The 25,893-nt window shown below is 42.6% G+C and overlaps 1 protein-coding gene across 1 annotated transcript; it reads left to right on the top strand.

Moving 5' to 3' along the window:
- Positions 1-3,833: 3,833 nt before the first annotated feature.
- On the top strand, positions 3,834-4,967 carry LOC311053249 (L-threonine 3-dehydrogenase, mitochondrial-like; the record flags this gene model as incomplete). The annotated part of the gene is made up of 1 exon (XM_084068707.1): positions 3,834-4,967. The coding sequence occupies one exon, from the start codon at positions 3,834-3,836 to the stop codon at positions 4,965-4,967; it is 1,134 nt and encodes a 377-aa protein (XP_083924833.1).
- Between the last annotated feature and the right edge of the window lie 20,926 nt (positions 4,968-25,893).

Genomic DNA, 25,893 nt, shown 5'->3' with positions numbered 1-25,893 from the left:
TGTGTGTGTGTGTGTGTGTGTGTGTGTGTGTGTGTGTGTGTGTGTGTGTGTGTGTGTGTGTGTGTGTGTTTGACTGCACTCTGGCGCCACTCTGTTGGTTGCACACAGGCAGTGCAGTGCACACATACTGCACACAGACAGACAGACAGAGACACAATGAGAGCAGAGTTTCATAGTATGCTCCACTTGGGCGGAGGCGCCTCCTTCCGCGTTCGCAACAACCTTAACTAGAAAAAGTGCTCCTCGGAGCACAACTCTCCGCCAGAAGACTTGTGTTGGGAATGTTGGGAAAGTGTACTATCTGTCCTGTCTATATAAATGACCTATCCGTCCTGTCTGTGTAAGTGTAAAATTTATAGCGTTTTTTTAAAAATGGTTGGGAAAAAAAAACTTAAAGAAAGTTTTTTTTGTATATGTAAGTGTCCTTACTTGTATATGTAAGTGTCCTATCCATCCTGTCTGGGTAAGTGTCCTCTTCCGTCCTCCTGTCTGTGTAAGTGTCCTATCCCTCCTGTCCTATCCGTCCTGTCTATGTAAGTGTCATATCCCTCCTGTCTATATAAGTGTCCTATCTGTCCTATCTGTCCAATAAGACAGATAGGAACAATTGGACCGCGACTACTTGACTACTTCCGGTTCGAAGGTCTGGGAGTGAGCTAGTGGCCGGATTTTCGGTATTGGAATCTGGCTTATCACAGTGACACATGTATTTATAGGTCGCTATCCCTCTTGTATATGTAAGTGTCCTATCCAACCTGTCTGGGTAAGTGTCCTCTTCCGTTCTGTCTGTGTGAGTGTCCTATCCCTCCTGTCTGTATAAGTGTCCTATGTCATATCCCTCCTGTCTATATAAATGTCCTATCTGTCCTATCTGCCAATTATGTATCAGCCATGCAGCCATTTCATGGTTCCCGTCTTACCTCACTCTGACAGTGGCGGAGACACTGTCAGAGTGATGCCATGTATATATAGGCCCGGTGGCGTCACTAGCCAATCAGATCACAGTATTTCACGTGTCACGTGAGGCTTGACCAATCGGTGTGTCATGTTTAGAAAGTGAAAACGCAGTGATAACAATACTCTCCTGGCGGAGAGTAATAATAATAATAAAAATAAGCGGTCCGAGTACAGTTGTAACTCAGGTCCGTTTCACTAAGGTTTATGTGGTTAAGGAAAGAGCAGAGAGCGCAGTTTCAAGGCACTCACATTCAGTGTTTTTCAGCAGGGGATGGAGCAGGCTCCTGGGTGTCCCGTGGTGAAGAGTTAGCCTGAGACACAAAACAAAGAGAACATTCAAATTATAACAGGATTTTTTTTTTAAAGATATTTTTGGGGGCTTTCCCTGCCTTTATTGATAGGATAGTGGGCTGACAGGAAATGGGGAGAGAGATGGGGGGTTGACACACAGAAAAGGTTGTCGGGATAGGGGGTCGAACCCACAAGCTGCTGTCAAGCTGGATTACCAGTACATGTGGTATGCGCCTGGACCGCTAGGCCAGCAGACACCCAAATTATAATAGGATTAAAACCACTGGTGAACAGGTAGCATTCATTCATTGATTATCTGCTTCTCATCACATCTGCTGGTAATTGTGGAATCGACAATCAATATAATTCTTATCAGATACTGCATATGACTTGTTGTTATCAAAGCATATTTCTGTCCTGCAAATGGGTCAAATTTTACACTCTAAGAGTTAAATGAACATTGGCTTTCTTTCTTGATTGTCAGTTTAACTCTGAGAGAGTACAAATGGACCCATAAGGGTCCATTTTGATTTGTACACTCTGAGTTACAAATGGGTTAGCTCCATATGGTTCCATTTGTACACTCTCAGAGTTACAAATGGGTTAGGGTCCGTTCAGCTCCATTTGTACACTCTCAGAGTTAAACTAACACTGATGAGTTCACTGTGTGGTTTGCGCTAATCACCTTCTGTCCCCGTCGGCGGCCCTCGCCTCAGCCTTGCCTGCAAAAAGCTCCAAGACAGTGAAGCCGCACCCCAGGTCCTGCTGGGAGCCGTCTGGCCTGACCGACAGTGCCACCAGCTCCAGAACAGCCACCGTGCTGGGCAGACGCAGGGTTGTATGGAAATACAGCACCTACAAATGACAAAGTGACACACAGCCTGAAGAGCAGCCAATGGAAGTAGCCTGAAGAGCAGCCAATGGAAGTCATCCAATACCCAGTGTCTGTCTGTCTGTCTCTCTCTCTGTCTCTCTCTCTGTCTGTCTGTCTGTCTGTCTGTCTGTCTGTCTGTCTGTCTGTCTGTCTGTCTGTCTGTCTGTCTGTCTGTCTGTCTGTCTGTCTGTCTGTCTGTCTGTCTGTCTGTCTGTCTGTCTGTCAGACGTGCGTGTGTGAGAAAGAGAGATAGAGATGTATATAAAGAAAGAGAGAGAGTTTCATTGTGTTGCAAAGAAGAAAAGTGAATGTCGTCGCTATCGGTTAGAAACCTAACCTTGTATGTCTATATTGTATCTTTTTTTCATAAATGAATGCCCTATTTTATACATCGTCATATGACAGTGTTGAAATAGCTGATCTACAGCGTTGAATGTTGATCATCTATTATTCAATCTTTTGAACATTTTTCAAACCTATAACAGGTCCAAAATAGGTATGCCGCTATGCCAGGTTGTTTTTGTGGGTTTTTTTCTGTGGGTTTTATAAATATTTAACGAATGAAAAGTATTAACAAGAGCTTGTGGCTAAATAATAACTACATTGGAACACAGGTTCTTCTTTCCATTTCTTGAAAAGTAACAGTTTTGGACATTGTTTCCCCCTAACAGTGACAATATGCTTTTGTTATCATTTCTGGGGTACAGCAAACTCAAAGGCATGCACTGCAGCAAGGATAACGCATCCAGAGAAGACAATGGAAAACACTTCAAACGAAAAATTAGATCATGCCCACATCTTGAGGAATTCAACTGTCACACTTTACATAAAAAATGTAAAGTAGACTTAATAAAACATCAACTGACGGTCTTGGACACATCATCAGTGTTGTTACCTGGAGTTACTGGGTGTTTCAGATCTTGCAACAGACACCCTCCTCTAGGCGACCCGACCGAGGCTGATCACTACTGCCCCCACTGCCTCTTAGAGGGGTAGTTAGAGACAGTGCTAATTGGGGTTTAGGGTTAGCCTGGCACTAGCCAGACCGACAACGCGGATCCACTCACACATGGCATGTGTGAATGGAATACTTCCATGAAATCCACGGCATCAGTCCGGCCGATGCCAGGCCAGATAGTTTAGATGTTGCAGCTGGTGTAGGCGACACTAGGAGGCTCTAGGCACTGTGGTTTGGCTCCAGGCCTGGCTCCTTAAGTACTACTCTAATGTGTATAACCCTCAGACTGGTGGAAAGTAACTATGTACAGGCAAATATAGTACTTTTTACTCCACTACAATGATTAGAAAACATTAGTTACAAGTTACTTTGTAGATTTAGATTATTATTAAAAACATACATAACACATAATTATGTATGTAAGGAGGAGTTGCAGATTAATGCATATCACAGTAGCATGTATGTCTTCTCTACTCATGTCAGGAATATTTGAATATCTGACCCGTTTTCCATTTCATCTATTCTATGACATCAGTCGTCTATAACGTATTTATGATGTATGACTCCAAATTTGGGCAAGGTTTCACCCCGATCAGAGCCCCATTGATCTCCATTGTAAAATATAAGTTAAATATTTTCAAAAAGGACAGCTGTGTTCAAACACTGTCTGAGCAGCTCAAGTGCTCTGGTCTGGATGAGACTGGTTTGAAAGAGGAAATAATTTGCTGTCCACTTGTAAAGAGAGAGTTCCGGATGTTGGTAGTGGCGGCGTTGCTCAGAGGTGCAGTCAGGCGTGCTGGGAACAGGCCCCTGTATGGCACTGAACGTCTGAGCACAGTGAGGTCCGGGGTCAGTTTCTCCGAGCATCACGCCTCTGCTGACTCCTCTTCATGCACAGAGTCAGCAGATCACCCCAAAATCCTTGTGACTGGGGGACTTGGTCAGTTGGGGTTGGGGCTTGCAAAGTTGCTGAGGAGACGGTTTGGAAAAAATCATGTGATTCTGTCTGATATCCGGAAGCCCACGAATGACGTGTACCACAATGGTCCATTCATCTACGCTGACATTCTGGACTATAAGAACCTGAGGGAGATCATAGTGAACAACAACATCAGCTGGCTGGTCCACTACTCAGCCATCCTGTCTGCTGTGGGAGAGAGCAATGTCTCACTGGCCAAAGAGGTCAACATCACAGGCCTCCATAACATATTAGACATATCCGTCGAGCACGGTCTGCGTGTGTTTGTGCCTAGCACCATCGGTGCCTATGGGCCCTCGTCGCCCAAGGACCCCGCCCCGGACCTGTGCGTGCAGAGGCCTCGCACGATCTACGGCGTCTCCAAAGTCCATGCTGAGCTGATGGGTGAGTATTACCACCACAGGTACGGACTGGACTTCCGCTGTCTCAGGTACCCGGGCATAATTTCCGCAGATTCCCAGCCTGGTGGCGGCACCACTGACTATGCAGTCCAGATCTTCCATGCAGCCGCGGAGACGGGTCAGTTTGAATGTAACCTGCGCAGTGACACACGTCTCCCAATGATGTACATTGACGACTGTCTGAGAGCCACCCTGGAGGTGCTGGAGGCTCCAGCAGACACACTGAGCAGCCGCACGTACAACATCCACGCCATGAGCTTCACACCCCACCAGCTTGCCCAGGAGATGCAGAAACTACTGCCTGGCCTCAGGGTCACCTACAACGTAGACCCCATACGACAGGCCATAGCGGACAGTTGGCCAATGGCATTGGATGACAGCGCAGCGCGAAGGGACTGGGCCTGGAAGCATGAATACGATCTTCCGGAGTTAGTGCAAGTCATGCTGACTCACATCATCCCCGGCAAGCGGCTGGCACAGTGTTTCTTGTTCCAGGGACCCCCATAGGAGAACACATTTTAAATTTGTTTCCGAAAATAGCAGATCTACAACCTCATAACGTGTCGCATCACGGCGCGTGGTGAGCTTGTAGATTTTTATGCTATTTTAACACATTTTGCTGGGGACCACCTGTAACCCCCAGATGGACCCCTGGGGGTTCCCAGAGCTAAATGCTCCTGTCACCAAGTGTAGTTCAGTGCACTGACACTGGCAGCTATAAACCAAAGCCATAAAACATACTGAATCGCTGCAGGCATTACAACAATTTAAAGAGGTGGTGCCATGGTTTTGCACTTTTTCTGTCTTTCATGTGTCTATGAGGTTGATAGAACTTCATTAAGCCCCCTGGTGGTGTTTTATGGTGTTTTATGTCTTCTCTGACTATTTTGAGTTTCTTCCTGGAGGCTGAAACCTTGAGGTAGAAAAACAGCGCTTTAATGATGCAGTAGAAATATTCCCTCCCCCTCATTATCATAACACAACAGGTGTGGGCAAGAGGAGGAGGAGGGACTAGGACAGGAGGCGGAGGGACAGGTTCAGGTGGGAGGTGCTAAGGTGAGAACCAGGTATACTTAATGAACTGGAGGCGTGTCCACATAAAAACATAATTTTAACACTTTCTGTACACTTTTCTGAAAAAAATCTTCCTCCTAGTATAACCATAATACCTGATGATCATGTTTTAGGGGGGGGGGGGGATCACGGCACCCTGTCTTAAAAAGTTCTAAACCGCCTAGTTGTCATTGTCACTTTTTAAAGAGTCATGGTATTTGCCTACAAATACAGTACCTCCCTCCTATCCTGCCCTGCTCTCTTTTTGCCATCATCTTGTGAACCCTCTCACTCAATTCCTATTCTTACATGTTGCTTTATACCAGTACCGCCCCCCTCTGGGACACGGTGGGGTTATTGTACACAATCAAGAGTAAAACAAGAATCAGCTCTGTCCTGAATATACGCATGTCCTCTCACAGACCGATAGGCGGCTAGCCTCTTGCAGAGCCACGCTATAATAAGTACACTATAATAGGTAAGAGAGAAAAACGGAGAAGCCAACCAGGTGCTCAACGGAGATAAAAAGGTTTTTTTTTTAAAGTAGGATGATGGTGCTTCTATGATCAATGGGAACAATCACTGAAGAAAGAAGAAAAGATCTGGGCACTGGGAGAGGATGTAAATGTAAAAGAACTTAAGACCAGTTAAACATTAAATATTAAAAACATGTTGGCGTTTTTTATATTTCTGTTAACATTAAAGTTCTTTTAAATGTACATCCTCTCCTCTAGTTTTCTGGAGGACAGTGCTCTGATCTTTTCTTCTAGAATAGGGAATAGCAGCTATAATTCTACTGTACAAGATTTTATATAAATATTACATTACAATTTATGTCAGATGCGTTATGATACTGCCATAATATTGCACAGTATGACTCTCTCAATTGCTATGAATTTAAGGAAAGCAGCAGAAGGTTTGTTTCCTTGTAATGCCTTGCAATAGAACCATTCCATGTATTCATTTCTTAAAGCTGTTCTAGCTATCCTTAATCTCTGAAGACAGCAGCATCTGTCAGCACCACTGCCTTAAACATATGGTGTTGTTAGTAGTAGGAATAAACACAGAAGCACCCGGGAGGAAGTGGACTAAGAAAGGGGAGGAGCCAAACCAAGTTCCTGTTTCTACTTTCTACACAAAAAGGAGATGCTGCCCCCAAAGCAAAAACAAAGGGTTTTTTTCCCTCCTTTTTTGTACCAAATGGGTTCCCAGAGCTATTCTCAACTAAATTCTCTATTTTTATACAATAAGATAACACAGTCAGCACCTTTTTGAAAAGGTGAAACATTATCTTACATGCCCAAAGTCAAAGGATACAAAAATTACCTATGGGCAGTTTGTTAGGCTAAAGTTATTTAAAGATGGAGTGCCATGATATTTTTCAACCCTAAAACCTGATCATAAGGTATTATTATTATGTAAGGATCTTTTTCAAAAAAAAAAGTGTACAGAAATTGTTAAAAAAAAATTGTTTATGTGGACACGCCTCCAGTTCATTAAGTATGCCTGGTTCTCACCTTAGCACCTCCTCCACCACCTTAGCACCACCCACCTGTCCTAGTCCCTCCTCCTCCTCATGCCCACACCTGTTGTGTTATGATAATGAGGGGGAGGGTATGTTTTTTGGGGGCTCTGTGATGTCACTAAAGGGCTGTTTCTCTATTGGCACGTTTGACCCTCAAGATTTCAGCCTCCAGGAAAAAAATCCAAATAGTCAGAGAAGACATGAAACACCATAAAACCACCAGCGGGGGCCTAAATGAAGTTCTATCAACCTCATAGACACATGAAAAACAGAAAAAGTGCAAAAACATGGCACTAGCTCTTTAATAAAATAGTTGTCAAACCAAGAGGAATTAAGGCAGGATTGATTCAAAGAGGTTACAAGGACCATGTTACTACAACTAAAGTTATGTAATAAAGATAGGGATTTTGTTGTCAAAGCAAGAGAAATGTAGGCAGGATTGATTCAAAGAGGTTACAAGTGCCATGTACAACCCCGACACTTATGATACTAAACTTGTTTTGGTGCCCTCACACATGCTGAAGTGGCTTTAAATATACTGTATACATAGGCCAAATTAATCTAAACTTGACAATAGCTGGACATAAAGTAGCTACAAGAAATGAAAACATGGATTATGCTATTGCGAGGAAAGAAACCGTGGTTCTGCGGCTTCCCTTAAATTCATAGTGGATTAACAGATATTCATTGTGGTTTACAGATGTTACGTGTTAGTAGAACAAAAATAAAATTCTCTAAGGCAGTGCCAAGCCCAGTGCCGTCAGCATCTACATTAACCGGTCCCCTGAAAGGAGACCACCGAACAGCCAGGGCTCACAGCACCAAAGAACAATGGGGGTGTAGGCATTGAACGCATAATGTCATTCTCAAGAGATGTACTGTATGTCCCCTGGTGAGGAGCCGCTTTACATGTGCGTAGGGGGTTTGGGTTCGCTATCCTTACTTCAGAAGAAGATGGTTAGGCCTGTTGGGAGCCAGCTGGAAGCCCATGCCAGACAAGTCCATTTGTTTACCTAACTATGCCATTCAAAATGGGGAAATAACACCTTACCTGCAGTGAGGAACGGCAATGATTTACACGTGCACAGGGCTGCAGATAATAAAAGGGACCAACACATTCTCTGTGATCCATTGGTCCCTACAGCGCAACAAAGGCAGCTTGTTTTCAGACATAAAAGTAGAACACGATGATGGAGAGAGAAAAACGGTAAAAGGAGATGAGCTACTTTGAAATACAGAGGCAATTTCTGGCAGCCCACGGTGGTAGAGTGTTTTCATCTGCGCACCCCCCACCCTCCTCTGTCCTGCTCTCAACCACTAAAGTCATATATTTAAAATCAAAACCACAGAGGCATTCACGTTAGCCACATCAGTCATTTATCTTGCCGCACAGTCCATTTCAATTACCTCCCCAAGGTTTTCAGGAACAAAAATACAAATCGTCCCTATCGGACAGAAACCTTGTATTGTAAACCTCCATGTTTCATCTGTTTACGTTTTTTCTTAAATGTAATATGTGAATGCTGTATTTTATACTTTTTCCTATGACAGTGCCGCACAAAAGCAATGAAAAATAGCCATTCTATAAGCTCACAGCGCATTGCGATGAAACGTGTTGTGAGCTTATAGATCAGCTAATGTTGTTGTTTTCTAAATGTTTAGATTTTTTTTTTACATTTTTGAACATTTTCCCAAATAAGGACACCAGGTGTGGTTAGTGTGTCTGTGGGTTTTATAAATATTTAACAAATGAAAAGTATTTTGTCAAAAAATAACTACACAGGATCCACTGAAACCCCCCCATTTCCTGAAAACGAATGGCTTTGGACATACAAGGTTTATGCCTGACAGCGATGCAATACAATACACGGCGAGGGGAGTCATTTTGTCCTCGTTTCCCCCTCTCTTCCCTGCATGCATGTGGTTAGTTCCCTGGCCAGAGCTGCCGTGGCAACGGGCATGCTCACTGAGGACTGCAGTTTGATGAGAAGCTCCTCTTTTGGACGTGACTCTGTATTAACGATCCGAGCAGTAGTGGACAGTAACGAAGTGCTATTTACAATTGAGTGCTGTACTACAGTTGAGTACAGTACTCAAGAAAATATCTTTGAGTATCTGTGCTGTACTCGTGTATTTTAGGATACTTGATGACTTTCACTCCACTGCATGTCAAAGACAAATATTGTACTTTTGTTTCTAGGAAGGGGAAAGGTACCTTATGAATGAGCCCTATTTCAAATATAGTGAAAATAGTCAGATCTACAAGCTGACAACACAGCGACGTGTAGATCTGCTATTTTAACTATTATTGATGTTTGTTAGTTTTTTTCTGGAAAATCTTACAATTTTGAGGGGAAAGAAAATGTACTTTTACTTTTGAATACTTTAAAACCATGTACCTTTGAATACTTTAAAACCATGCACTTTTGAATACTACTAAAAAGAAAAGGTACTCAGTACTCCAAGTACAAATATGACAGTGCAACTTTCACTTGTAGTTGAGTAATATTTGACCAGGAGTATCTATACTTACCCCAGTACTACTCAAGTACTGGGGTAGAGTACTTTGGCCACCACTGGATCCGAGCACATAACCTTGTCATCGGGGCAGGGGAGGAGGAAGGGAGGGGGTTCCATGAGTCCGGGTGGGACAAGCGGCAGTGCTATGTAGATTCGACGGGGAGGTGGGTGAATTAGTGTGGGAAGAATCCATTACCAGGTTTATGGCCGAGGAGACCATGTTGAAACTTTGAAATACAATTAGTTTCGGGGGGTGTGGAAGGGGGGGGGTTGATAATTATGTAAGGGGGATATTTTCCAATTTGCATTTTGGCATTCTAATTTTTTCAATTATTGGAATTCACAGGGGGGGGGTGTGGGAGGGGGTATTCTGGCTGTTATGGCAGTGAAAAACTTGGCTGAGTTTGCAGAAGACAAAGAAAAGACAACACTATCCACCAGGCCAAAATGCCTGTCATTCAATATACATTCACTTCCTCATCCATCTTAACTCCCAAAGCAGTGTTTTCCAGTGAACTCCTGTTGAACCGCTCCAACGCAGAATAAACGAGATATGGGGATATCCAGAATATCGTCTTCAACTAAGTTTACCCCCCGCCCCTTTCCATGCAATGACACTTCATTTACCTTGAAGAGGAAGATGTAGTCCCTAGTTTCGGAGCCATGCATTCCTGATTCAAAAGGTGCAGCTGTCTTCTGCAGTGCTTTGATGCACATCCAATTGATTCATGTCCCAATCTCTGAGAAAAGTGGACACTTATCTTTCACACAGCACATATCCTTCTAAATAATTTACAATTATTCATATTTAAGTAGGGAAGTATTAGCAGCTGCGTGTGACACGAAAGCAAATCCTCATAAATGGCTATGAATATGGGGAACAAAGAAATACAAAAAAATAAAACCTGTCAAGTGTTTTCAGAGACTATTTTTCACAGTTTGGCATTTGTACGGTATGGAAAACTAAGCCTGACGGTCCAATAACTCAATTATAAAAATATATGCCTCCTCTGCGTTTCCAATACAGCCATACGGCTGCCGAAATCTCACCACCACTGCACAATACCGCTTTATTTCTCATCATCGCGCGCTAGCAATCCGTCTCAAAATTATTGCCAAATGAGATTCGAGCAACTTTGAAGTTTCTTCCGTTGGTGGAAAAATACTCTATTTTCTATTTTTGTGATTACATAGTGACGAAAACTTTGCAGGGAGAGAGCCAAGACCCACACACACAACATCCTGGTAAGTCAAAGAAACTCTATGCATTTTTTTCCCGGGAGACCTATTTTGTAATAGGTAAATTTTCTCTTGCTTCTGTGTTTAAGGAATCTACTTGTGCGTGTGCCATGCCTCACCATGAGAAGTCAGATGTGTTGGCGTACCTGACCTCAGGGTAGGAAACGGTAAACATCTAATTGGAGTCATAGTTGAGTTTCACAGCACCAAACTGGGGCTGTTTAAATGTAGCTACAGCAGCGGGTCCCAAACCTTTCAGGATCACGGCCCACTTGAAAATCTCTAAAGTGTTCACAGCCCACCCATCTTGATCACTCACATTTAGACATGAGGCCGATTCTACTAATGTCTTCTACACCCTAACAGTTTTCTGAAAAACTACTGTTGCTATAATATAAGCAACATTCTTTTCATGTCAAGGGCCCCCAAAATTTTATGTATTTGGCCGCCGACTCCCATCTCAAAATATTTTGTTCCAGGGACCCCCAGAAGCAAAGATTTGAGTAAAAAAAAAAAAAAAAAAAAAAAAAAAAAAATTATATATATATATATATATATATATATATATATATATATATATATATATATATATATATATATATATATATATATATAATTATTATTATTATTATTTATTTATTTTTATTTATTTTTATATTTTCAAAAATGTTCAAGATTTTTCAAAGATAGCAGATCTACAAGCTCATAGCGGCACTCGGTGCCACGCTATGAGCTTGTATATCTGCTATTTTTGGATGGAATATTTTTGGAAGTATAAAATATGGATAAAGTGCTTACACAGATGCTTTCCCGGTTTCAATGTGTTAAAACAGCAGCCGATAGGCTGTTAAGTGGTCAGATGGGTGGGCCGTGTGCATTTTCAGAGCATTTCTATTTTTATTAATGAATCATCAATCAAATGTGTATAAATTCCTATTTATCTGTATCACAATGAAAACACATTTTCAAAATAAAAATAAAAAATGTTATTTTGTCATTCAAATCTTTGTGTTTTGCGATCTATCTGCTTTACTGAGGTGTAATTACATCCTTTTTCTCTTATTAGAAAACACAGGAACTTCTGAAGGAAGAACAGTTGGAAGGATTATTGGAGCAATTACAACAGACCCTCTCTAATTGCTTTTCAGATTAAACTCATCATAAAAGTCTCACAAGTCACAACACAGGCTGAGCTCCAGAAAAGCTTGGATAAACTAAGTGATTTCTTTACAATGAGATTTCAACAACGGGGCTTTGACTACGATTACAAAAATGGCTAACTTCTTCCTACTCATCTCAAACATAATTTGGAGAAATCCTTGATAACTTATCAATTATAAGTTATAGGTAATAAGTTAGGCAATATTATGAATTACACCTCAATGAATTTTAAAGATACATTCCTATCTCAGAATCTTATCTATAAATGCACAGAATCTCTGTGAGTGAGTGAGTGTGTTTATCTCGAGAACCGTCTAAGTGATTGACTTCAAACTTGCCGTGCATATCGACAAGGATCCGTGGGAGTGATGTGCCGAGTAGGAAGTCTGTCAGATCTCCACAGGTTGAATGTCATAATAAACACCAAATCACAACCATAAAGATCCTCCCAAAACAACAGCAAAATACAAACAGCATACTCCCCAGAACTTAAGAAAAGGAAATGCTACGATATTTTGCCTCTTCCTGACGCCACGGGGGCACCAGGGGATGTCAACGGGAGAACAGCTTGTGCTCTGGCAACGGCGGGCGCAACATATGTTGGACCTAATGAGAGGTTGTACTCTGCAGTGACTGTCAACAAAGCACTAATCGATTGTAGCGGGGGTAAATATTCCCCCCGTACAGAGGGCCGAGGCGGGAGGAGAGCGGTGCTGGGGCAACATTAAAACATCATCAGCGCTGCGCCATGTGGCCCTGAGTCACCATCGCTAGCGGTGCTAGCTTGTCAGTAGCTGGGGGATTATGGCCGGGGTGCCTCTGTGGGTGACAGATAAATTAACTATGTTCAGCAGAATGAGGGGTGGGCACAAGGGAGTGCAGGGGGGCAACGTGAGGGGCGAGAGGCAGAGATAGAGGGCATGTGATCCAGATGTGGTGGGGGGTAGAAAACTGGCAGTGAGGAAGGAATAGGTTGCGAGAGAAAGAGAGGGGGTGGGGGGGGGTGGAGAGGAGATTGTTTGTTATACAACACTGAGCACATATCATTGCGTGTCCCTGCGGGTGTTAAACCATCCTGGCAGTTTTTATGGCTGCGTGGGATGATGCTGCATGGCATCTGTCAGCATCGCAAATGGGAGTCTTTGGATTGGAATAAATCCTTGAATCCTAACGGAAGTGGCAGGAGGTGGTCTGGTGACCACAATTTATCTATGCACCTCAAAGATATTTTAGGAACATCTGACATAATCAAAAACACTTCCTAAAAAAGCATTGCGGTATTGGATGTGAAATTAATGCTATGAGTCGATAATGATAAATTACAGTCCACCGCCCATTGGATCTCTGTGTTGCACTAGCGCCCTGTGTTTTCCTGTTTTCAGGAGATAGTTATCAGATTGAAAATGGAATTTAGACCTAAACATGAGATACCAGTGGTCTGTGTGGTCTGGGTGAAATAATGATAGAGATAGTAATATATGTGGCTCTTGTACTTTATAGAAGATATGCATGTATTGACACCAGCTATCATGAACATATTAAATAGAGGAGAACAATGGCTGTGTGTGTGTGTGTGTGTGTGTGTGTGTGTGTGTGTGTGTGTGTGTGTGTGTGTGTGTGTGTGTGTGTGTGTGTGTGTAGGTTGGCAAGTGCTTTCATCTCAAGAGGTACAGGTGCCCAGGGCTCCACAATGTCATTGTATCATAGTAGTTTCTACAATGCTATAGTTTAAATCACTAACATTTACTAGCATCACAAGTTTTATTTCATGTAAGCAATCATACAGAAGGAGATTAGATACTGCAACTGCTGCTGTCATAGACACTATACCATGAGATACTGTGACTGCTCCGGTCATAGACACTATACCATGAGATACTGTGACTGCTGCAGTCATAGACACTATACCATGAGATACTGTGACTGCTCCGGTCATAGACACTATACCATGAGATACTGTGACTGCTCCGGTCATAGACACTATACCATAAGATACTGGGACTGATGCAGTCATTAATCTCCCATTAACCAGCATGCTTTTCCACAGTGGAAAGTCTGCTTTCCATTCCAAAATGACATGTGTGATCCGGTCCGTGCATGTGTGCATGTGTGCATGTGTGCATGTGTGCGTCCGCTGCTAATCTTGCACACTACTAGGTCAAATCAGAATCATATTTCATGTCACTGTGTCACTTACAGCAAGCCGAGGACAACAATTATTGAATATTTTTCAAATCGGCCAACAGCAAGTATGTCATTTCTTGCGAATGAATAATCACAGAGCACGTCGCTTCAGGCTATGGGATACACGTCCCGCAAGGATATGGACCGGCTATGGACTGCCAGTCTGTCCGGCTTATGGAAAGCGCAAATTGATTTGAAAATTGTAGCCAAAAATAGTCCTTGGAGAACAGATTGTTTCATGAATCTAATTAAAACGTCCATGATTTCTTAACAACAGAAATATCAGCTTGAGAAGCAGAGATTTTTACAGAGGGTGTATCGCCTCAAAGTTCGAATTAAACAAAATAGGTAAACAGTAAGTATTACACACACACACACACACACACACACACACACACACACACACACACACACACACACACACACACACACACACACACACACACACACACACACACACACACACACACACACACACACACACACACACACACACAATGTATATACAGTATATGTAAGTATGTATGTATATCATATATATGACATGCTTTGGAAAATTGTCGGAAGTAATGTAAAGTATACTGTGACTCAAAGTCAATGGGCTAAACATGCAATACAACCAGTATGGTCCTTTAAAGATATGTTGGATGAATGCCTGTCTGACGGCCCCTGGCTGCGCCGTGGGGAGGAAAAAAAGAAAGAAAGGAAAGAAAATGGATTTCATGGAGACCAATTCCTGGCTCTTGGTGGCAAACAAGCAATTATGCAGCAGCTCTCACACATGGTGACACAAAGCAAATGCTGAGGCTAATTCTTCACGCATCCTTGAGGTGGTCATTCAAACACTCGACTTGTGGGCACGTGGGCCTGTGCTAGAGCCTGGCGGGGGAGTCGAGACAAAGGGGCGGCAAGGCAACGTGAGATGTGGTGTTGTGCATCGAGAGCTTCCAGAACCATTGAGCTGCAATTGACCAGACGCCCTAGAGGATACCCACAAGAATACAGCTGCTGCACCCTGCCAGAAGCACCAGTGTCAGCTACCTGGCACCTGGATGCAGGCTCTGCATGTCTACAAGACTAAATCAAGCATTCATATGAGCTATAGCTAGCTGCTGTAGCCAACTGTATTCATGCACATGTCATGAGTATTGTATGTATGTGTCAAGTGTCTCTGCACATATTATACTGTATATATTATGTAAGATGAATAGAAACAGGGTTTAGAGTGAACCCTGACACACACGTCTGCTCTTTTAAAGATAAAACAGCTGTTATGAGCTGAATAGGCAAATAGGAAAGTATTCAGTTGTTTTGGTTGAACCTCCAGGTTCATTCAATGGGTTCACATAAAAACAGAACAGAAAGGGATAACATCCACACAATAAATCACAGAGCTAGCACAGGGAAATAAGAGTTCATTCCAAGAACAAATGTGCAATGTACAGGGAAGTGAAAAGGCATAGGAATTACAAGTGTCCAAGAATTGTGCACAACTATAACATTAAGCATATCACTTGGGACTGAGACATGTAGTCTTATAGTCATCCAATTTGTACACCTGAAACAATGACATGAGGTCAATAGCTCAAACTCCTTCTGCAGTGGATGGTCTTTGCAGTCCAATCCTAAGGACTTGCCTGTTATAAATGTCAAGAACCTCCTCCCGGCCATTTTAACAAGACTTCCAAGTCTGTTCTTCGTGGACAGACATAGATTTTCCAACCATCCACTAATACAAAAGGTTAAAATAGATTCAGTGAGAATTCTGTAAAAGAGTCATCGTCTCAGTAGAAGTAGATGTTAAAGGAGTACTAAAAGAAAGTCTTCCGACAAAGCTCAGATGAAAATGCAATTTGACCAAATGTAATAAATAATGCAGAAAGCTACAGTTCAGCACTAAGTCAACACTGACTATAAAATATTGACAATTATCACACTGAATTCGAATGGCACATCATTAATACATGTTGAGTCCTGAATTCCATCTTCCCCCATGCTTGAAAGGCCTATGTGCCACAGCCAATTTGCAGAGAGACAGAGAGAGTGACGTCAGGTCCACCAAGTCACTTTCAACAGATAATTCAGTACAGTAAGGGGCACCCTGGTGGCTAACATGGTAAAAGAACATGCCGCGTACACATAAATAAGGATATAGTATTAGTCCTTCCTGCAGCCGGCCCGGGTTCAAATTCGATTGAGGCTCTCTCCCACCTTTCCTGTATCTCTCACTGTCACTATAAGAAATGACTGGCTGTCCCTATCACCCCACATCTCTCTGCATCTCCCCTGCAATGCTCTAGCATCTCATTGGGGAGGCGCCACTAACATTTTGAAAACCTCTGTGTTAGGCCATACAATTATTGATGAGCTTGTGTGTGCTTTCTGTTTAGGGCATGGCCGAAGGGGCAATCTGTCTAGAATAGTGGCTCTCAAATATTTTCATGTCAAGGACTAACAAAATTGATTTGGCCGTGGGACCACCATCCGAGAAGATTTGTCAACATTCATCAAAATTCTTTGAAAATAGCCGATCTACAAGCTCACAACATGTCGCAATGTCACACTTTGCAAGCATGTAGATCAGCTATTTTCTAATAAGCATGCGCACCTGCTAGTTTGCCCATACGTGCGTGCGTATGTGCGCGCGTTCCTATCTACGTGAGTGTACACATGTGTGCGCTTGTGCACACACACAGAGAGAGAGAGAGAGAGAGAGAGAGAGAGAGAGAGAGAGAGAGAGAGAGAGAGAGAGAGAGAGAGAGAGAGAGAGAGAGAGAGAGAGAGAGAGAGAGAGAGAGAGAGAGAGAGAGAGAGAGAGAGAGAGAGAGAGAGAGAGAGAGAGAGAGAGAGAGAGAGAGAGAGAGAGAGAGAGAGAGAGAGAGAGAGAGAGAGAGAGAGAGAGAGAGAGAGAGAGAGAGAGAGAGAGAGAGAGAGAGAGAGAGAGAGAGAGAGAGAGAGAGAGAGAGAGAGAGAGAGAGATGGGGGTGGAGGGAGGGAGGGATAGGGAGAAAAGGAGCGTGAGTGGGAATAAGTCATTTGACAGCCGGCATAGAACCAGTGGCTATCAGTGCGACAAATCCTCTCCATGTGATATTCAGTGACTGTCAGCAGCCCAATAGAGATGGGAGCGTGGTTAGAAAAGCAGAGAAGAAATGAAAGGGATAGAGGATGTCACCGCTGTGCTTGTCCTTTCCTCTCGGCCGATAATGTCACCGTGTACTAGTTAGGAGGACAGGTCAGCCTCTTTTTGGCATCCGTGCCTGTTTGAGGTATTGATTTGAACAGGCCCTGCTACTAAGAACACAGACGCATCTGCATTGACGTTTGCCTGTGTGCATCAGAAAGAAATAATGACACTGGACATTCAGCATTGGCCGTTCATCAGGAAATAGAGAAGAAAGAATTACATAAACATCAACCATCATCAGTTCTTAAGCCAAATATGAGTAGTAGAATTCTCATGGGGAGCCACTGCCAAAGTGACCCACATTTGCTAATTAGTGAAGTTCCATTGCCTCATTCGGATTCTTGTTTCCATTGTGTCTATAAATTGCTGGCGATCGTGCATTCCATGCCCCGGTATTAGGATCAAGGCCTGGTTTAATGCACCGCAAAAAAAGCCTACTTTCATTTTTTGAGGGCGCTAATGCGCACATTGCCGTGACTCATCAGTCATGTAACAACACACACCAACACACAAAAACACGGTACACCTCATCCTTGATATGGCACGAAGGAGAAGAAATGAAGCCGTTGCAATTCCGTACAGTTTTCTGGCTTACCCAGGGCTACCCTCTCTCTCTGGAAAAACAAGCAAATGCAGAAAGAATGAGATAATTATATATAAATACACCCTGGAGATTCAAACTGAACTGGATCCAAGGTGCTAAGAAATGCTTGGGTGCACTTCTGAATTACATGTCTGTGTGCGCGCAGAACAAAGAACAAAAGGTCAGAGGTAAGTCAAAAGTGAAACCTGAAGTAGTGGAGAGGTGACAAACCGGATGAATCCGAACCTAAAAAGCTCCAGGGAGCAACTGTGACAGAGGTGAGCTCAAATTAAAGTGAAAAACGCCTCACTTCCTTCAGACGGTCTCAAGCCAACGCCAGCGGCAACAAGTCCAACTTCCCCCGGCTCCCTGTCAAACATGATCGACCCCTAATCGCGGCAGCACCTCCATTAGCACCTGTGCTGCTGATCGCTCACCCATATCACACTCCCATCTACCCAAGCACATGGTACAGCACAGAGTAAACGGCAGCTAACAAGCTCCAACTACTGAGTTTGGTAAAAGTCTCATATAGTGTCACACTGTCACCCAAGTTTCATCGGCTGACACGAAATGAATCTACGACGTGAAAGTCCATGTGTCAGGGACTAACCCGAGGCCTGCATGTGAAAGCTGAAGTGGCATCAAATTACTGAGTGGCGGAACTGTGTGTGTGTGGGTGTGTGTGTGTGTGTGGGTGTGTGGGTGTGTGTGTGTGTGAGTGTGTGTCTGTCTGTCTGTTGAAGAATGGCCAGGATTGGTGAAGTAATGTCGACCTTCAGATTCGAGACAGGTTAAGGTAGGATTGACGTGTCTAAAGCCAGAGTCAGAGCCACATTCGGAATGACAGGATAGAAGAGAGGAAAGTCTCTCTCTCATCTCTCCATCTCTCCATCTCTTTCTGTCCATTCATCCCCTCACCTAGTCTGGGCAGACTCCAGGGAGAGCTCATATCAGAACCACAAGGACAAGCTTGCTCAGCGAGCACCTGCGTGTAAGTGTGTGCGTGTGTGTGTGTGTGTGTGTGTGTGTGTGTGTGTGTGTGTGTGTGTGTGTGTGTGTGTGTGTGTGTGTGTGTGTGTGTGTGTGTGTGTGTGTGTGTGTGTGTGTGTAGAACAGGACGGAAACAGACTGAGAAAGGAAGAGACAGGAAGAGTTACAGACAGAGATGGTGGGGGAAATGAATCAAGTGTACGATACATTCTCTCTCCCTCTCTCCCTACATGCTACTCTCATCTCTGTCCACTGTCACCCTGGCAGTAGCTCTGAATCTTATGGCTCTAAAACTCCCACGATCTCACGTGTGCACTCGCACGCACACATCCACACACACACAGTATGGTGCTGGATTACGTGGTGCGCCACTCCAGTGTGTAAAGCTGTTAAGGAGCAGCTGTTCCACTCGATGTTTGTTCCCCCAGGAACTGAAATATTGATCAGTTCCCCTGCCAGCCAGGCATCTCAGCGTTTGTGCCCCCACTGTCCCCATGTATAATTGACGTGTGTATATCTGTGAGTGTGGCATGCCAACAGGGAGAAGGAATTAAACGGCCCAACGTAGCTGAAGGCCCCCGCTCCTTACCACGGGGCCTCGTGTCCATCCATCATGTGGCTTTTAACGCAGTGGTTTTTCACGGGGTCAGTACATTTACAGTGGGACATGAGGGACTCGACGGTGGACAGAGGAAGGTAGTGAGGGCACTCTGAGAGAATTCTTTGTCACTAAGATTACCACATGAACCCTAGTGTTCCTATTCTAGGGATGTGTCACAAACTTGTGAGCTTTTGAGAGCTTGTGGATTGGCAATTTTTGGTGGAGAGATTTGGTGGAGAGGGAAATAAGGAGTGGGCCAAGGATAGAGACCAGGGGGGGCCCACTCAGTGAAATATATATATATAGGGTTTAAGGAGGTATAAATGGAATACTCCACCTTCTCGTCATATAATTGGTCCTCTAATGCTATCCACTGTGCCTGTGGATATCAGAAATCTGCCTAAAAATGACATCATCAGTTGGGATTCCAAGCTATAACAACCTTTAAAAGAAAAGGGAAACTACAACATTTCTCTTCCAGGAAAGTTAGCATGCTGAAATCGAAGCCCCATATTATTAAGTCAATAAAGAATATTACTTGTTTGAAATGACTACCGATGACGTCATGAGTAGGCACATTTTCAAACAATCCAGTCCACCTCTGAGAGACAGCGTGTAGACAGAAACTACTCTGTCCCAAAGTGAGAATTAGTGAGCACTAGAGGTCGTCGGGTAAGCCTGACCCCCCAAATAGCCGAGGGTCTGACCCGGACCGGGCTCGGTCTCGGGTCCATTCTCAATGAGTGACTCCGGGTCCTGATCGGTACCGTTTGTCTCGGGTCTCAGGGCTCTGAGAGTGAAATGACAGGTCCAATAAAACCAGAGAGGACCCCACGATTGCAAAGTGAAAGCACTAGTGCAAAGTGCAAACAAAAATCTCGCCACCATGGTACTAAATGAATGGAGCACTGTCACATTCTGATGCCGTCAAAGGTGAAGGTTCAAAGCACAAACTCCAAAGTCAGTTTATAATGATAAACAAGTAAAATATAGTCTGCAACAGAAAATGATGATTAACGTTAGCAATGGCTAAGAAGATGGATTACACATATCTAAAGAAAACGTGGATTTATTTTTATTTACCAACCGTCGAATGAGCATTTACTCGGATTATTATCACGTTATGACCAGGGGCACTGCCAGCAGCAGCAACTAGGGAGCCCACGTTTAGGTAAGAAAGTAAGAAACACAAGTCTTATTTAACGCGTGTGTAGGCATGAACTCATGCCAATAAGGATTTGTTTAACCATACAAAGCAAATCCTTAGTTTTAAAGGATTTTACGCGGAGCTGTCATATCAACACATTTTGACACAAGCCGGCTCGTAGTGCACGCCACCACCCCTCTGATTCATTCATCAGTTTTCTGTAGAGGCGTGGGAACGTGACGTCGGGAGCAGCATTAAAGGCGCAGATCGCCACGGAAGAGGTGAGGTCTGCAGGGTTTTTCAACCATTGGGCATCATTGACAACGCTCGGCTGCTACAGGCAAATTCGCTTTAACTGGATAATGCTGATGTCTGCCACTCATTCACTAGACGGAGCTCAAGTATGGAGCAGATAGGTTTCCTGTGAAATGCGCCACAAAGTTCTTCAGAAAGCCACTGTTCAAAAAACTGAACTGGAGAAGTCGTACGACTGATGTTCAAAATGTCTGTCTCTAATTCTCTGTGTGTATGTGTGTGTGCGTGTGTGCGTGCGTGCGTGTGTGCGTGTGTGTGTGTGTGTGTGTGTACCATTGACATCCCACCAACAGGCCATACTCAATGACCTAGAAAAAAAAAGAGGTTAAACAAATAGCGGCACAAACATTCAGCCACTTTTATGAAGTCAGGCCGACTGCCTAACAGCACTGTACATATGAGATGAAGCCAAAGGCTCCCTACGAGTGCTGGTGGTTAAAATGGAGAGATCAGAGTGAGAGAGATAATATGGAGAGATGCACATTGCTCTCTGCCTCCTCCGCAGTCTCTCACTTGCCAACGCTACCAGTGGCACAACAGTGCCCTCTGCTGAACGAAGCTGGCAAAACACACAGCCTAGGAAACAGGTGAATAGGCGTTGGAAATGATCTGGAGAATTGTTGAACACACCAGGTAGCAGTGGTGTAAAGTAACTAAGTACATGTACTCAAGTACTGTACTTATGTACGATGTTGAGGTAATTTTACTTACTGAAGTATTTCCAATTTTCAGTACTTTTGCTTCTACTCCACTACATCTCAGAGGCAAATATTGTACTTTTACTCCACTACATTTAGTAGAAAGGTTTAGTTACTAGTTACTTTGCAGGTATAAAGTACTACACTATAAAACACACATTAACCACTTCAGCCCTATTTTATACATAGGCTATTTGAAATAGCTAACAATTTAGTACTTTACTTTTGGTACTTTAAGTACATTTTGATACCAATACTTTTGTACTTTTACTCAAGTAAATTTGGAATTCCTGACTTTTACTTGTAACAGAGTACTTCTACATTGCAGTATTGATACTTTCACTTAAGTAAAACATTTGAGTACTTTTTCCACCACTGCCAAGTAGTGGTACTGGGGGACCAGGAAACGACAGAGAGGAAAGAGTGGGCCGTTGATTAGGGACAGAACTTGTACCCCTTACAAGAAGTGCAGTGGATGCGCAGGCACAGCGGAATAATCATAATAAAAAAATAAAGATAAGACTGTTGCTTACATAGTGATACTAAGGCTTGGTATGACACTAGGGTCTTGGCCTTGCGAAGATCCACCATCAAAGACCTGTGATAGGCAACTGAGTGAGTACAATTGAAATTTCATATTTTTTATGCCCACGACCGAGCAGTAAAGTAAACAGCTTCTTTTTGTGTGAATTTTTCATCACCAGACAGTGCTAGCTATGCGTCGAGGCAAAAGAATAGCCTGTTGTTTTTTGAGACTCACAACAGCATCAAAAATGGACATGAGTGAAGCAGCGTTTCCAAGTGAAGCTCTACGCTTTATTATAAGTTTCGCTTGACAACTAAAAACAACTCCTAAAGCATACACCGCACAAAGCAGCACACATCATCCTCAATGCCATGACAGCATCTTGCCTGTGTCTGGGAAGACAACAAAATACAGACAGGAGAGGGAGAGGATGAGGGGGGGGGAAGAGAGAGAGAGAGAGAAGAGAGAGAAAGAGAGAAAGAGAGAGAGAGAGAGAGAGAGAGAGAGAGAGAGAGAGAGAGAGAGAGAGAGAGAGAGAGAGAGAGAGATGGATTGTGTGTGAGAGAAAGAGAGTGAGAGAGAGAGAAAAAACAAATTTAGTAGGAGCTCTCTTTCTCTCTTCCCCTCCTTAATCACTTTGGTTGTTTTTGCACATCTCTCTCTTTTCACCCGATATTAAAACCAATCCATCATGGTTGACGGGAGGGGACGGTGGGGTAAGGGGGGTGTTGGTGGTTGCAATTTTCCAACACGCTCCCGTGTTGCTCAGGATAGAATCCCCCCTCTGACATCATTTGGATATCAAACAGCAATTTGCCACTCATAAACGCCAACATGAATGTGAGTGCATCGGGGCAAATCCAATATGATATAAGAAGCGTTTGCGGCACGACACAGAGAGGGGCAGGCCCACTTTATCACCCTGATAAGATATCATGTGGTTTATATTATTACCCTGGATGGCTAATATGATTGGGATGCATTTCTTATTGTGATGCAGAGTGTGTTTTTACATAGGCTCTGACTATTTTGGTGGGTCAAATTGTGGCTAAATAATGCAAAAGCCTTGTTCAAATCGATCAAAAGCATATTGCGCAGAACCAGCGGTTGCTCTCGTACTGAGTGGGATTGGATTACTATTGCAACAACACATCATCAGTAGGGTAAAACTGATGAAAAGTGTGTGTTTCTGCGTATGGAGGAGGATGTTGGCAAAACTGCTCACCATGACTCTTTGGTGGTCTATTAAAAAGAATATATATGTGTGTATTACACGGCTTGGTTGAATGCTTGATTCTGATTGGTCAATCGCTGAATTCAGCAGTGTGTTATTTCTGGATAATGACCGATGAGCTCAATAACAGACAGCTGTCTAATCAAAGACTCAGAGCACCTGCTCATATCAACCACGCTGCTTGATTTTATGCTGTATCCAACATGACAGCCATGTAAACAAACACACCATGTCATTTACAACTAAAGTTGCTCTCAAGAATGTTTTTGAAAACATCTGAAGGGAGAAATAGACAATGCAGTAACCAAAAATGTATTCCATTTGATCAACTACACTTCCTTGTTTTCCAAGGCGACTGTGTCCGCCCAGCAAGGAAATACTTTGTTTTGTTGTTACTTTTGGGTCAATTTATTAATTTATTTATTAAGTAGCCGTGTAATAAGCGGGATAATTGACTAACCCTAACCCTTCAGGGAATTTATTTTTCAATATTGACCAGCTACCCGTCAATTATCCCTTGCATATTGTACACATACAGATGAGCATTAACAACCAGTGAGGTATTGTATTACATAATAATAAATACTTATTTAATTACTTTCATAATGGGTAACAAATAAAGTAAAAAAGTGTATTACTTTTACAATTTGGATAATATTACACTTACTATGTGCGCATTAGAAAGAAAATATATATATATTATTTATTTATTTTCAACTTCTAATTAATTCATGCATACTAACGTCAGTACAGTTTATCTACCATGCAGTAGTTTGATTTTAATTCGATTTTTCTAAATACACCCTGTACTGATAAAAGGGTGCTGCAGCTTTTGTTTCATTGATATTTAATTCTGCACTATGTAACTTTCCTCTTCTACCACAGATTTGAACATGGTTTCCTGCACAAGTGCTGACATTTTTACCATTGAGCGAATAGTCTGCCTGCTTGCTCAGGGGATCAATTTTATCATGTCAAAAAGAAATCTATCTAATGTGAGACATGACCTTTGACATCTAAATGTCTCAATAGAAGAGCATGGAGACAAAATACAACCACTCCAATTGTATAAGTTATATTGTATTAACATACTCTACCATACAGATTGGACAAAATTACATTTTATTGATTAAAAAAAAGTTACATAGTGGCGCTTGAAGCTAGATAGTTAACCAATAACATTATTCTGACATTCTTCTCTATTCCATTTTGCTACCCTTCCTTTGTGTGTGAAAGCAACACACAAGTAATATATAATATATAATGCTTTACTTGGCACAGAAAAGTAATAATGTGATGTGAACTTATTATGTTTAAGTGTGTGTACATTTTGAAAGAAATTTCCCAGCACCTAACAACCAGCTTTTTTTCTTTCTTTCTTTTTTTCCATTTGATTGAAAATATGCATATAACCAGCTGCTCAAACTCAGTTTAGTTTGAAAATATATTCCAAATAGAGAATGAAGTGTAAACAAGATGGTCAAGGTGGGACTGGGTGAACACCCAGAGGGATTGTCTCAGGATCAGGGTGTTCTGGTTCACCACTGATAACACTACACTGGTGGGTAAACAAAAGAAGCTAATTTAAGTATAAAAAATATATTCCTCATAAATATTTTCCTGCTCGTTATCTATGGAGCAGCTCCACAAAATATGTTACAAAGATATCCTAGCTGTAAAATGTGATCTTACCTCCAACAACAACATGTTATTATGAATGTGTTCCCCGTGAACTGAATGACTTTGTAAAGCAAGTTAGGCTACAGTTATCATATTACATAGGCATTCTCACCTTCAGAAATGTTTAATATCTGCACTGATCAACTTTAAAACACCCATGATGACTATGTTAACCACTTTCAACGTGGTGTCCCTCTTTTGGGCATGTCATTCTAAACACAATTTCAGAAATAGTGAAAATAGTAGATCTGTGGCTTGTAGATCAGTTATTTACATTATTTGTTGGACAACTAACTGTATGGCCTTAATAGTCTAACAGCCAGTTATTTTGTTCAAGTATTTTGTTTTATTTCAAATAAGAAGCTACACTTGCTAAATTACATTTCAGACTTTGCCACTCAGAAAGACAGTACCTTAGTTTGCACCAAAAGTATATTGTACCAACTTACTGTAGTTGTGGATCTGATAACTTAAACTGTGAAGAAGTGAGTTTAAACAGCTATAATTATCATTACAACATTATTATGACGAAGCATCACAGATATCTGTCCTTATGTGGCCTCTTTTTAACTTGGCTTCAAATACAATTGCCATTGATGAATGATACTTATCTCACACAAGTTACGCAACTGGTATGTCTCTCAAATCCCCCATGTCATCTTTAACGAAGCATGTGAATCTAAATTAATTGTGTCTGCGAGTCATTGGTCGGAAACAAATTCTTTTCTCAGTAGCCCTGAATTAGACATTAAAGGCAGAGTGCAGAGTTTGATCACAGCGGTGATCA

The sequence above is a fragment of the Gymnoscopelus microlampas genome (assembly GCF_963454915.1).
Source record: "Gymnoscopelus microlampas genome assembly, chromosome: 10".
NCBI lineage: Eukaryota > Metazoa > Chordata > Actinopteri > Myctophiformes > Myctophidae > Gymnoscopelus > Gymnoscopelus microlampas.
This window is presented reverse-complemented; position numbering and strand designations above follow the sequence as displayed.